Below are 13414 nucleotides of genomic sequence, written 5' to 3' on the forward strand. Positions count from 1 at the left end.
TCTATTTCCAGAGTAATGGCAAAGAAAATGAGTCTGAATTCTCCTTTAGAGGCAGCGAATATAGGATGTTTAATTTTGGGTCATAACGACTCCCAGACATATGGTAACACTAGGCCTCTGTGTCTTGGTCTTACTGTGTCCCCTGTCCCCTGGTTGGTCTTCTTGATCCATTGATTTATTCCGATCTGTAACAGATGGCTCTCGTCAATGCTCTGTCACCACCTTCTATCTGCTTAACCACATCAGGAAAAGGTTGAGTCCAGGGAGCACGCACATCCCGGGAGCTCAAAAGCTTCCCGGGTGGAACCAGAGCTGCATAGGCTGCAGATCCGGGAGAAGTCTTGGAGAGGGCGGGACTGACAGGGCGGGTGGACAGAGGTCCGGGGACCGAGGGACGAGTAGAAACTGGGTGAGCACGTCCCATAGTGAACAAAAGTACAAGGTTCTGGGCACAGAGGGAGGTAAAGCTCCAAAATAAAAATAAAGAAGGGAAGAAAGGGGGTGTGAAATTCTAGGAGAGGAAATCCCGGGGTCAAGGCTTGGGAGAAGCGTGGTGAGAAGGGACACATCGAAGAGTGAGTGGGCTGTGCGGCGGAGAGGATGCGTTGCGGCCGAGTCTCCAAGACAGCAGGGAGCCTAGGCCCGCGTCGGTCCCCCATCCCTCTCCTCACCAGTATCAGGGCTGCGGCCGCCAGCGCCACGCCGAGCACCGCCAGCTGCAGCAGGAGCGAACTCATCCTCCATGCCCAGGTCGCCGCCCTACCCTACCCAGCACCTACACACACGCGGAAGCGCAGCCGCTCCGCCCCGCCTTCCGCCGGCGGAGGGTCCTCTCCCGCCCGGCGCCCGCCGCCCACAGCGCCCCTCGCGGCAAGGAGACAAACACGCAGCTCTTCGGAGCGAGGCTCTGCGGTGGAAAGGCAGGCGCCGCGTTCCACTGCAGGGTTGGCACAATCGGCAAGTAAAAATACAGAATGTCCACTTAATTTGAATTTTAGGTAAGCAATGAACAGTTTTTTGACAGCCTTGTTAAAATACAATTTACACACCATACAACCCATTCATTGAAAAGGTTTTGGTATATTACACGAGATTTTAAAAAGTGTGATACAACAATAAATTTGCCATTTTAACCTAAATGTGCAATACAGAGTGGTACTAATTACATTCACAATTTTCTGCATCCATCACCATTATCGATTTCTAAAACATTCTTCACTGTTCCCAGCCCCTGGTAATAACTAATTACATGTACTATTTGGCATATACTCATAGAAAAAAAAAATTCTTTTATTTGACATTCAAATTTAATTGTCTGTGTTGTCCTGTGGCAACCCTACCTAGGAGGGAGGTGGAGGCTCTGAGCCACAGCACAGCTTACAATACAAGGCGCTCCTTTGGAGCCCGCTCCGGGGACCTGGCAAAGTGTAACTTGGTGCGGATAATGAGCGCACAGAAAGTTTACATAATTCTTCAGTAACTTGGAAGGAGAGGCCCAGGGCCCAGGCCAAGACAGAGGCGGGAATGGGACGCAGAAACTTTGAAATAATGCTCCCATACTCAATACTAAAATCTAGGAAATAAGGTCAGTTTTCTCTTAAACCCTTGAACTACCAGAGTGTTTCTAAAGAGCCACACTCGTCTCTTTCATGAGAGCAGATTCGTCACAAACGCATCCAAAGCAAAGAAGCCTGGAGGTGTGCGGAGCTAGAAACCACGGGAGCAAAGGTGGGCCGGAAACCACCTTCCCCACGCCCAGCCCCCCTGCGTCTGCGGCAAGCCGGCAAAGAGCGCAGGCGTCCCTGCCGAAAGTTTGGGAGCGGTGTAGACCCGCGGCCCCGAGGACCCGAGTCGCCCGGCGCAGGCGCACGCGCGCGGGCGGGAAGATGGCGGCCGGGTTCAAGTGAGTGTTGGCGGCCCGCGGGCGCGTGTTTGTGCTTTGGCGGTTGGAGGTTTCCTTTAACCCTTCGCTGGGATCTTTTTCACCTGGAGGCCACCCTGCTAGATTCCCATTTCTTTCCGCCACGGAAGTAGGCGACGGGCGGAAGGACCTGGAGGTGGTCGTTGTGAAAGGAAAGGGGGCTTTTTCTCTGCAGTGAGACGGGAGATGGAAGGGACTGTGTACAGAGTTCAGTACTTGCGACAAGCGCTTGTGGCTTGGTGTAGTGGATGTGCGGCCCCAGGGGACACCGCTGTAATCTTTTAAAATATGTTCTATCAGAACCACATGCCACCCTGTGCTTTGTTTCCTCCGTGGTTTATTTCTAAAAGGATTGTGCCTTGTTCCGAAGGTTTTACTTAAGCCTTTTTTTGTGCCACGCTGGTGAAGCCTGTAGATTTTTGTCCTCAGAGTTAAGTTTTTAAATGGATAAAATACATAAGATTCCAAAGGAAAACTATTGTATTGACGCAGCTATCTTCTATTTGTATAAATTCCTAGTTCTTGATATAGTGATATATACGTGCTCTTTTTAAAAATGCACATTCTTAAACAAGTTCTGCTGGGGAGTCTAGTAACATCTGGAATTCCAAAGTTTGCACATAAGCTTCGACAACTATAAAGTAAAAACGAAAACATTTAATCTCTGTGGTTGTTAAATTTGCAGGTACTAATGTATTACACAAAGGCTTATTGCCTGCAGTCAAAATTGGAGGATATGCTAAATTTCAGTTACAGGATAGTGAAAATAAAGATGTAATTTTTAAATGTTAAGAATCCCTGCTTCAGAGCGAAAGTGACATTATTTTAACAACTGGATTAATTCTTTTAAAGATGCCCAAAGGCTCTGGGCTCCAACCTGTAACTGTAAGATTAGAGTTAAGGACAGCAGTTGAGTGTGATTACTACTGCAAGAGTACCTCTTTTTAATAGTTACATGTGGCAACAAAACATCAGAATTCGTGAAAGAAACTTCGTAACAAATTGGGAAGATTTATGCTGCATCATCACACTCCTAAAATCTTTGCCATTTTCTGGATTTATGTTAAGATTCATTAACTTACCTCAGATATAATTTTTAACATGTTTCAGAACTGTGGAACCTCTGGAGTATTACAGGAGATTTTTGGTAAGTAAAGATGGTTATATACAGGTTGTACCTTTTGATAACAGTATCCTATGCTTCTTTTCAAATTATGTGAATTAATGAGGTTTATTGTGTTTTTCCTGGTGTGTATAAAATACATAGACATAATTTACTTTATGTAAATTTATTTATTTAGAAAGAGAACTGCCGTCCTGATGGAAGAGAACTTGGTGAATTCAGAACCACAACTGTCAACATAGGTGAGGATATTTTGAATTCTAAAATAGAATGGAATTGCTACAGACTTTTTTAAATGTATTTTTACTTGTGATGTTTTTTAAACTATTGTTTCAATTGTTACATTCTCTTTAAATTTTGAAGTGACTGTAAAGTGTTTCCTCCCCTTTCTTCCTTCAAAACCTCCAAGACATCGTTTTCTTGTATCTTACACTTAACTTTCTGTTGTGAACACGGAATTTTCTAGTTTAACCTGTATGACATTCTTGAGTTTTAGACTGACCATTTAAACAATATTTGAGCCAAATTCTACCATATATAAGGGAACCCAGTGATTCTGTGTTGAGATCTTTATCTGCAGAACAGTTCTATGACTGAATGAAAATGATTCGCTCAAATTCAAGAACAGGTGAATAATTTCTAAAACACTAGTACTTTAAAATAGTCACATCATTTACAAAAGACTTGAGCTAGGAATAAATTTACACAAGCAACTGAGATATATAGCAAGATAAAATTATATGTAGAAAATGAACACTTTCCATGGACTTTTTCATTTTATTATCTTTTCAGGTTCAATTAGTACTGCAGATGGTTCTGCTTTAGTGAAGCTGGGAAATACTACAGTAATTTGTGGAATTAAGGCGGTAGGTTTAATATGTCTTACTGGGATATGAATTACCAAATTAGCTTCAAGTTATTAGATTGTAATTTTTACACCTATATTTCTGTTGACTCGGCAGTTTTTTAGTATGTTTCATTTCTTAAGAGCTTTCATCTTTAAGTAGATTAATACTCAAAGTAGATTAAAAATGACCCAAGTCCAGGGACTTAATTTATGAACGTGCATCAAATAGGCTGAAATGAAACCATTTCAAAAATCCTCACTACCTTTAATTCTTTAAGAATTTGTTATTGAGGAGATTTTTGGTGACATCCCTTTATCCAGTGATAGCATTTAATCTGTGCAAATGATGTAGAAAATTGGGCCTACTCCAAAGAAAGCTTGAGGGAGTAACTGTTTACTGAATACCTTTTATGTACCAGGTACCTTAAATTAGGTGCTTTAATACAGAATTACCAGTTTAATCATGAGAACAGTCATTTGAAGTATAATTTGTCTTCTGTTTTACATGAGGTTCAGTAACTTATCCAGGAACAGAACTAGAACTGTAACTTTGACTCCAAAGGTTGTGCTTTTTTCACTGTGTTGCACTGTGAATTACTTAACCTTCAGATTTTTCCTCAGGGTGGTAAAGCTGGGGTGGTATCTAACAGTATGATCTGAGCACTTATTGTTGCCAGCTTTTATGCTGGGGACATAACATTATCTCATTTGACCCTCACTGAGAATCTCTAAAAGTAGGTCATCATTAACTTCTCATTTTGCATATGAGAAAGTTAATGGTAAGAGGTTATACAATTTGACTAAAATCTCTCAGCCAAAAAGTATGGGTCTGACATTTGAACCAGGCTGAGTTGCAGACTTTTGCTCTTAATCACTTTATCACTTCCTATATTTGGCTTTGTAAGGGATCACTTTGGGTTTAAATTTAGATTCTTTGCTACTAAATGAAAGAAAACAAATTAACGTATTTTTTTTTTTTTTGAAAGAGCCCCATTTAATTTTGGTTTGTAGCACTAGAATCTAGAGAGCTAAGCTATGCTGCCTTTTTAATCTTGCAGACCTAATATGAGGATTTGTGACAATGTCCATATAGCCTGATAGGACTCCCTGATAAGCATAGTAGATGGTCTTGATGTAGTTAACTAGCTAAGATGGTCTTTGCTAAAGGTTTTTATAACTGATTGCTGTCTTCACAATTATTAAGTAGCTTCTTTCATAGGAAGTTATTTGTTTGCTTCTTTAGGAATTTGCAGCACCACCAACAGATGCCCCTGATAAAGGATATGTTGGTAAGTTAAATGGTTTTGTAATTTTAATACAAAAACTTTAACACATTTAATGGTAATATTGTAGGTCAGTCCTAGTAGCTGAGTTGAAGATAATATAGAAGATTCAGAAATATATAGGAATGGGGCAGACAGTCCTGAAAAGTTTAATTAGAAGATAGCCTAATAGCAAGATACAGAATTTTTGTAAAATTTTCAGCTTTGCATACATTCAGATGTCATCAACCAAGAAAGTAGAATCTCTTAGGAAAGGGTCATAATTGCAAACTTTTATGTTCCCTTAAGTATTCGTCATTTATACCACTATGCAACTTTCTTCTTGCCTTGGACCATCTCTTCTTTATGGTAGGTACCAGCATTTTAAAAATGCAGGCACTTGGGTAGGAGTGTAGAGGCTATCTGCTGTTACAGAATGAGGTATTTTGGAAGAAATCTTATTTTTCGGAAGGATTTAGGATTGAAGCCTTCCTTAACATCCTTTTATATTTTTGGTATTTGTCTTGGGGCAAAAAAAAAGTTGGAAGTAGATTTTATCTAAGCCTGAGAGTATTAAAAAGATCAAAAAGAAATAACTGATGTGTTATGCTTTCCACTTGGCAAATTTATCTATGGCTATAGTCACATTTGCAGTGGATTGAGAATACCTTTAACACTTCCATAAACCAGAGGTAAAGTTTAGTTCATAGCTCCAGAGTGTTTCTTTCAGTTCCTAATGTGGATCTACCACCTCTGTGTTCATCGAGATTTCGGTCTGGACCTCCTGGAGAAGAGGCCCAAGTGGCTAGCCAGTTCATTGCAGATGTCATTGAAAAGTAAGATTATTCTGAACATTTGACTGTCATTCATTTTCAGATGTTTTTTGACCTTTCATTTATTGTGCTTATTATTAAATCCAAGTTCACAGATAATTCAGAAAGAAGACTTATGCATTTCTCCAGGAAAGGTAAGATGAATAAAAAAGCTATAAGGTTTTATTAATTCTGAATTGTTTTTAGAGAAAGAGCAGGGAAATTAAAATAATAAGCCAGTGGCCTTAAATATGAATGTCCTAAGATGGAATTTGGTTAGCTTACTCTGTAACTATCTAAATAAACCATGTAGTTCTTAAAGAAAAAAAAAAAAGTTTTGAGTAATTTATTACCTAACTGGGAGCTACTTTTTAAGCTGAGGTAACTTTTTTTCCCTTTTGCAACAAATAATTCAGTCACTTGTTTATTCCATAGAGATTAGTATCTGATCAGCTGATGTGTTTAGAGTAAATCTGCACTATACATTTCAAGTCTTTAATTTCAAGTCTAAGACTTAGAACAAAATTGACTATAACTTAGAGGCTTTTCCTCTTCAATTATATACAGATTTATTAGCATTGTAAAGCCTAGCCATTTCATATGTTAATGTTTCTGGGGGAAAGTATGTTTTGGACTTCATTTAGGACTTCCAAAAGCATTTCTTTTATCTGGTAACTTAGCAGCAAAAATAAATTCTTCCTACATCTGTAGCTTTCAGTGGAAATCTAGATGTTACTTGTCAGTTCGGTAGTTAAAAGCCAGTTTTGTTTTGTGTTTTTTTTTTTTTTAAACCAAACCGGTCTACTTTGTTGGTAATATACTTTGTAGAGTTTGCTTGTTTTTAAGTTTTTGAGCCTTAAAGGTTATCATGCTTGTCTAACCAAGGATTCTGTGGTTTGTAACTTAAAACAAATACCATATTCTACCCCCACTTCATATAAATTCTGTTTTAGCTTTCTTGGGTTCTGTACTGTGATATCATTTGCCTCGACTATGATGGGAACATCTTGGATGCCTGTACATTTGCTTTGTTAGCAGCCTTAAAAAATGGTAAGCAACCTTAATAAAAGACACAATTCCTTCTTGGTGTCAGAATATTATTTTGTTAAACTTTTATCAGTAAACTTTTTAAAGTTTTTGTTAATGTTTAGTGATTGATCATTCACGAGAAACCATGTTTATATCCACTAAATTTGCCTTAATTATCCTAATTAAAAAATACTTCTAAGTTTTTAAGGAGGGAAGAATGACTAAAGCATAGAAACCTGTATTTCTTAGAGTGAGAGACTTACTTCATGTATTTGCCTTTTTCTAGTACAGCTGCCAGAAGTTACTATAAATGAAGAAACTGGTTTAGCAGAAGTTAATTTAAAGAAAAAAAGTTATTTGAATATTAGAACTCATCCAGTTGCAACTTCCTTTGCTGTATTTGATGAGTAAGTTAATCAGATGTATAAAATATTATGTAATTAAGGTAATGGATTGTTACTCAGCATTCTGACTTTTTAGGAAATAACCTAAGGTGACCATACATTCTAGTTTGCCCTGAACATCTAGGTTTATAACTGTTGTCCCTGCAGAATTATTATTAGCTTTGCCTTATACTTTGAAAACCATTCTGCTTTGAATTTTGTGTTCTGTTTCTTGGTTTTCTTATTCCTGTGTAATATTAATCTTCTTAATTCTTTCACAGAAGATTTACCTTAGACTACCTTCTGTATTTGTGAAGGACTTTATTAGTATATTTATAAATTGAAACAAAGATTCTTACATGTAGTATAATGTTAGGTTGCTATTAACATTTCTGGTTTCCCACCAGATCTATTTCAGTGCTTAAATCAGATATCAGTTCCTAAGCTAAAAGGCTGGAAGTTCATTTTATTCTTTGTTTATAAAATTTGTTCTATGGATCAGTAATTTATATTTTTCTTGTATTATAAATAGCACTCTGCTCATAGTTGACCCTACTGGAGAGGAGGAACATCTGGCAACTGGAACCTTAACAGTAGTAATGGATGAGGAAGGCAAGCTATGTTGTCTTCACAAACCAGGCATGTTCCTTCCATTTCAAACCTAAACATGTAAAATAAAAAGTCAGTGTGAGCTTCTCTGTATTAGGGGGCACCAAATGGAATATGAGAGGTTTTATTGTTTACTGTAGTTTCTTTGTTATCTCAAATTCCTTAATCTATTTTTGTCTGTCAGTGGTTCTTAAAACTTATGGTATGCATCAGAATCACTTGCAAGTCTTGTTAAAACACAATCTGTAAATCTTGGAATAGTCTCACTGGCTTACATTATTGAATTTTTTGTCTTGATACTTGATGTTGATTTTTTTTTTACACAAAAGTATCAACATCAAATGATGCATGTGATGTAAAATGATAGACACTGAAAGTGTTGTTACAATAATTTTTCAGGTGGAAGTGGGCTGACTGGAGCTAAACTTCAGGACTGTATGAGTCGAGCAGTTACCAGACACAAAGAAGTAAAAAAACTGATGGATGAAGTAATTAAGAGTATGAAACCCAAATAAACAACCACCACATTTCCAAAACAGATTTGTAAAAACTGTATTTGTTACACTGTGCACAAACCTTTTATACTAAATAAATATCAAACTACATTCTTCAGAAAGATGTTTCTAGTATTTCTTAGGTCACTTCCGTATGTAGTATGTACAGTGAAACCATTTTTAAAAAGCAATGACTTAGGCAAACCAACCCTAATGGTTCGTTAAACCATTACCATTTTTAATTAAAAATCATAGGGTTGTGCTTCTGTATAAAGTTTGTACATCTAGCAGTGTAAAATACTGACACATTTGAATAAACAAAACAAAAAATGGAAGTAGAAACTCAGAATCTTTTGATTCAATGCTCTTATGGTTTTAAAAAAGAGAGAGAGAGAAAGAAAAGCGAGACTCAGAATTTTGGAGTGGTTGGTGTGCCTCTCTTCATTTTACTTTTTGACTGGCTGCCTGTATGCCGATGACGATGTAGCTGAGCTGTTTGTGCTGCTGCTGCTGCCATAGCCATTTGATGCTGTAAGAATCGCAACTGCTGCAAAAGGGAGGGGAAAAAAAAGTCAAGTTATGTTAAATGCAGGCAGGTATGGAAAGGTGCTTTTCATGAGAGATGGAAACAACAAAACTGAAAGGGAGAAAGCACCAAGATAACAAAAAGGGACTATACCACACTGAGACAATGCACAGTCAAACAGCACCAGTGGCACAGAAGCCTGCTGAGGGCTTTAAAAATGGGCTCTTAAACTTCAAAAATATTTCTGTTACTTTGCCCTGTCAGTCTGTATTGTAGTAACTCAGCAACTTCAGTTACTATTTTGTTGTATAATAGTTTATAGCAATATAAAACCACCCTGCATTATCAGAGATAGTCAACTATAATATGCGAACTTCCTACAATCATGGAGTAACATTTTTCTAAAACAGGTATGACATTTACTAATAGGAACACTGGTATACTTGCCTTTTTCTGCAGTACAATATAAAAAAGTTAACCATTGGCACTTACAAATGTCTCTGTTTCAAAAAATACTGCAAACTACAAAATGTATGTTGATGTGCCACCAGCACTTCATGAAAGATTTTAAATCAGGAAGAGTATGGCTTAAATGTACAAGATATGTTCAGTGCTCCAAGTTGACTGGCTAAAATGTCAGACTTTAAGTAAAATTTGCTAAATTATTTACCTACTACTGTATAGTCTTAAAAGACAGTAAAATAAAACTAGAGTAAGGTATGTTGAAGTACTTTTGGAGCAGAGTATCTTTAAAATGTAATCAGAGTGAAGTTGCTGGATTACTTGTATCTGTTGCTGCTGCTGTTGAAAGGCAGAGGAGAGCTGGAATCTCTGCTGAGGAAGGCTTTGCTCAGGTCTGTTCTCGGCAGAGCCAAGCTGAGACAACACTACAGAGAGGAGAAGGGGAAAGCAAGCCAGTCAAAAAGTTTGAAGGCTACCAGGGTTAGAAAAGGACAACACAGAAAATGAAATTATAGAAAAGTTATCAGTATGATTAATCTTAAGTATCAAATCACAGACATTTGAGAATAAATTTAGTATAGTCTCCTGTTAGTTGAGGGTACCACTGATTATAGAATCTCCTGGATATGAAAGGGAAGGGAGTGCCAAAGCACTATATCCCTTTCCCTGCATCACAATGAAATTTGATACTAGTGCTATTTTGTTGAGAAGGCTTTCTTGCAAAAACATAAAATACAGTATGTTTTAAAATCTAATCAATGAGGTAGGAAAGGAGTGGGAGAAGTCCAATCTACCATAATGATAAAACTGGTGGATAAAAGCTTTAAACAAAAGATGCTGCAATCAGTTTCAGACTACATTACTAGCCAACAACGGTACTGAACTGAGACTGCAATATTTTCTTTCTGTTGAGGGGTAGTGTGGGCAGAGTATTCAGTTTAACCCCCTCAATGTACAGATGAAAAAACCCCAGGTCAAGATGGTCTAAGTGACTCACTCAAAAGTAATTACTGACAGGTCTAGTGCTAGAAACGTTCTCATGATTTTTCAGCCTAGAATTCTTTCCACTAAAATATACAACAGCCATTTTAGGAAATTTATAACTTGGGTGCTAAAGGTTTATGATCACAAATTTCCATCTGGAAATTCACAAGCTCAAAATAGGGCATTATGTAAGATCCTGCTTATTCTAAATTCAGACACTGGGAGTTGTAGAGATAGGACAGTTATGCCCAGTGATCATTCAAAATGTTGACATGTTTGTTCACTCAATCCTCAAACTCTATCATAGCTTACTTATACATATGGCTTAGTAACTTAAATGTAAAGTTATAATTACTGTCATTAAGTGGCAAGGTATCTTCATTAAAGGTAAATCTTTGGTTCACCATTTACTGCTGGAAGTGGTGAACAGTCATTTTAGTATAATCTCATTTTTTTAAACAAATGATAAAAGTGGCTTATAAAACTTATGCTGACCATTAAATCTTGATTCACGTAATTGGCAAGCTACCAGAATGAAACCAAAGATTATGCAATCAAGAAAAATGCAGTCTCAATAACCCAGGAGAACTGAAGATTTAACAGTTTTGGTAGCTTCCTAGTAAGTTGGATAATTGGATAAAATTTTACCAACTGTAATGTGAAGAAACTCCAACTGCTATTAATGTATGTAGGTAAAAACACTTTTAATCAACTGTCATATTAACAAAAAAACTGAGAGCACCATCAATCAACTTAACAGTTCACGCATTAAATAGAACCGTATTTTTTCTGTCATTACTGCTTGTAAGAGAAGGAAAAGAAATAATTAAAATATTCAGATCCCTATGTGATCAGTTATTTTTAGTAAATTCAACATATAAAGGTATAACGATACCAACCAGCTGCCTGTGACTGCATGAAACTTCCTACTCCAGCAAGGTTAATAACAGCAGCATGCTGAGCAGATAAGGCCTGTTCTTGACTAGTTGAACCTTGTTCAGAACCCTGAATAAAAAAATAATACGTGATTGTACAAAAAGAAAAAACAATTTTGAGTTGGTAAATTTTTTTTCCCCCCGATATGGTGAAAAATACCAACATTAGGTCTTGTAAAAAGAGTACCAAAGTGTTCACAGACTGGCAATTCACATAGTAAAGATGGTACAGTCACTTTCAAACTGACCTACATGTTCAACTCAATTCCTTTAAAAATCCCAACACGTGCTTTTTTTCTCTGTATCTAGACAAGATAATACTAAAATTTAGATTGGAAAAAAAAAAGATCTAGAAAAGCAGTTTTGAAAAATAAAATGGGAGGAACCACACTGCCTGATTTTAAGACTTACTATATAGTCTATACTAATCAAGACAGTGTGGTACCAACACAGAGATAGATACATAGATAGATGGAAGAGAATAGAGAACACAGAGAGCCTTGAAATTATTATCTTAACACAAAGATGCAAAGGTAATTCAACTAAGGATAGCTTTTTCAACAACTAGCGGTATAGCAATTGGACAATGATCCCTTTCACCCTCTAACCTAAATCTTACACCTTAAATAAAAATTAACTGGAATAGATCACAGATGTAAATGCAAAGTCATAGAACTGTTAGAAAACAACAAAGAGAAAATCTCTGGGCCACAGGGCTAGGTGAGGCATTCCTAAAACATAAGGCATGATAAACTGGTAACTCAGACTTCATCAAAACTAAAAACCTTTGCTCTGAAAAAGACAACCTTTGCTACAACCTACAACTGTGACTGAAATATCATTTTAGTAAATAACATTAAGTCAAACATTTAAAAAGTTATAAGACATTTATCTGGAGAGGATTTACCTGGATATTGATTTAAAAAGGAGCAAAAGGACCTTAGCAGACATTTCTCCAAATAAGATATATGAACAACAAGCAAGTATATGAAAAGATGTTAAAAGACATTAATCATTAGGAAAACACAGATCACAATGAGCTATTACCTTACATTTATTAGGATGGTTAGTTACTATTAAAAAAAAGCCCCCAGAAAATAACAAGTGTCAAAACTTGTGAGGATATGGAGAAACAGAAACCCTTGTGCACTGTTGGGGAGAATGTGAAACAGTATAGTCATATGGAACAGTATGCAGGTCCCTCAAAAAATAAAAAATCCCACCTCTGGGTATTATCTAAAAGAACTGAAAAGCAGGGACTTAAAGAAAAAAAAAAAATAAAAAAAAAATAAAAAAGGCAGGGACTTAGCTCTTTGTACACCCATTTTCACAGCAGCATCATTCACCACAGCCAAAAGATGGAAGCAATCTAAATGTCTATTGAAAGATGAATGAATAAACAAAACGTGGTATATATATACAATGGAATATTATTCCGCCTTTAAAAGTAAGGAAATTCTGACACACATCTACAATATGGAATAACTTTGGGCACATTATGCTAAGTGAAGTAAACCAGTCACAGAAAGACAAATACTATCTAGAGTAGTCAAATGCAGAGAAAACAGAAAGGAGAATGACAGCTGTCAGGGCTAGTAGGAGAGGGAAATAGGAAATTATTATTTAATGGGTACAGAGTTTCAATTTTGCAAGAGGAAAATGCTGTAGAGATTGGTTGCCTAACAATATGAATATACTTAACATGCATATTTAAAATGATGAAAATGGCAAATTATATATTACGTGTATTTTACTAAAGATGGCAAATTATTACATGTATTTTACGATAATTTTAAAAAGTGCAAATCAATTTTATATCCAGCCAAGTAATCCTTCATGTGTTGAAGAATAATGAAAAATTGTTTTGAATGTACCCTTCCTGAGAATCTACTAGAGGATGAGCTTAACCCAGCCAAGACTTAACTGGGGAATCTGTGAACTAAGAGAGACTCTGGGGGTGATGGAACCCAAGAATCAGTACTTTTAGTTCCCTGATGATTCCAAAGTGTAGTGAGGGTTCACAAAAA

The 13414-nt window shown here is 36.9% G+C and overlaps 3 protein-coding genes across 55 annotated transcripts in view; 1 reads left to right on the forward strand and 2 right to left on the reverse strand.

The window, feature by feature from the left end:
• Nucleotides 1–830, reverse strand: part of ALG5 (ALG5 dolichyl-phosphate beta-glucosyltransferase) — a 40252-nt gene extending 39422 nt beyond the window's left edge. The window contains exon 1 of one of the 4 annotated variants that reach the window (XM_082700466.1): nucleotides 672–830. In XM_082700466.1, coding sequence (XP_082556592.1) covers nucleotides 672–737 — 66 coding nt within the window. In that variant the 5' untranslated portion in view covers nucleotides 738–830. The remainder of the gene's footprint in view (nucleotides 1–671) is intronic. The other 3 variants (XM_082700467.1, XM_082700469.1, XM_082700468.1) reach the window with 3 other exon arrangements.
• Nucleotides 831–1372: 542 nt separating this feature from the next.
• Nucleotides 1373–8602, forward strand: EXOSC8 (exosome component 8). The gene is made up of 11 exons (XM_082700465.1): nucleotides 1373–1903; nucleotides 3032–3068; nucleotides 3223–3286; nucleotides 3837–3910; nucleotides 5135–5180; nucleotides 5884–5989; nucleotides 6075–6120; nucleotides 6919–7015; nucleotides 7281–7401; nucleotides 7910–8016; nucleotides 8386–8602. The coding sequence occupies exons 1-11, from the start codon at nucleotides 1650–1652 to the stop codon at nucleotides 8499–8501; spliced, it is 1068 nt and encodes a 355-aa protein (XP_082556591.1). The 5' UTR covers nucleotides 1373–1649; the 3' UTR covers nucleotides 8502–8602.
• SUPT20H (SPT20 homolog, SAGA complex component) overlaps nucleotides 8514–13414 on the reverse strand; it is a 42033-nt gene continuing 37132 nt past the window's right edge. For 26 of the 50 annotated variants that reach the window (XR_014303134.1, XR_014303135.1, XR_014303138.1 and 23 more), the window contains 3 exons: nucleotides 11352–11457; nucleotides 9790–9893; nucleotides 8514–9027 (listed from right to left, as the gene is read on the reverse strand). Coding sequence is in view for 39 of the 50 variants with exons in the window: in XM_082700442.1 (XP_082556568.1) it covers nucleotides 8890–9027; nucleotides 9790–9893; nucleotides 11352–11457 (348 nt within the window). In the remaining 11 variants the exon portion in view is untranslated. The remainder of the gene's footprint in view (nucleotides 9028–9789; nucleotides 9894–11351; nucleotides 11458–13414) is intronic. The other 24 variants (XR_014303132.1, XR_014303133.1, XR_014303136.1 and 21 more) reach the window with 1 other exon arrangement.

Source organism: Mustela nivalis, assembly GCF_964662115.1.
Source record: "Mustela nivalis genome assembly, chromosome: 15".
NCBI lineage: Eukaryota > Metazoa > Chordata > Mammalia > Carnivora > Mustelidae > Mustela > Mustela nivalis.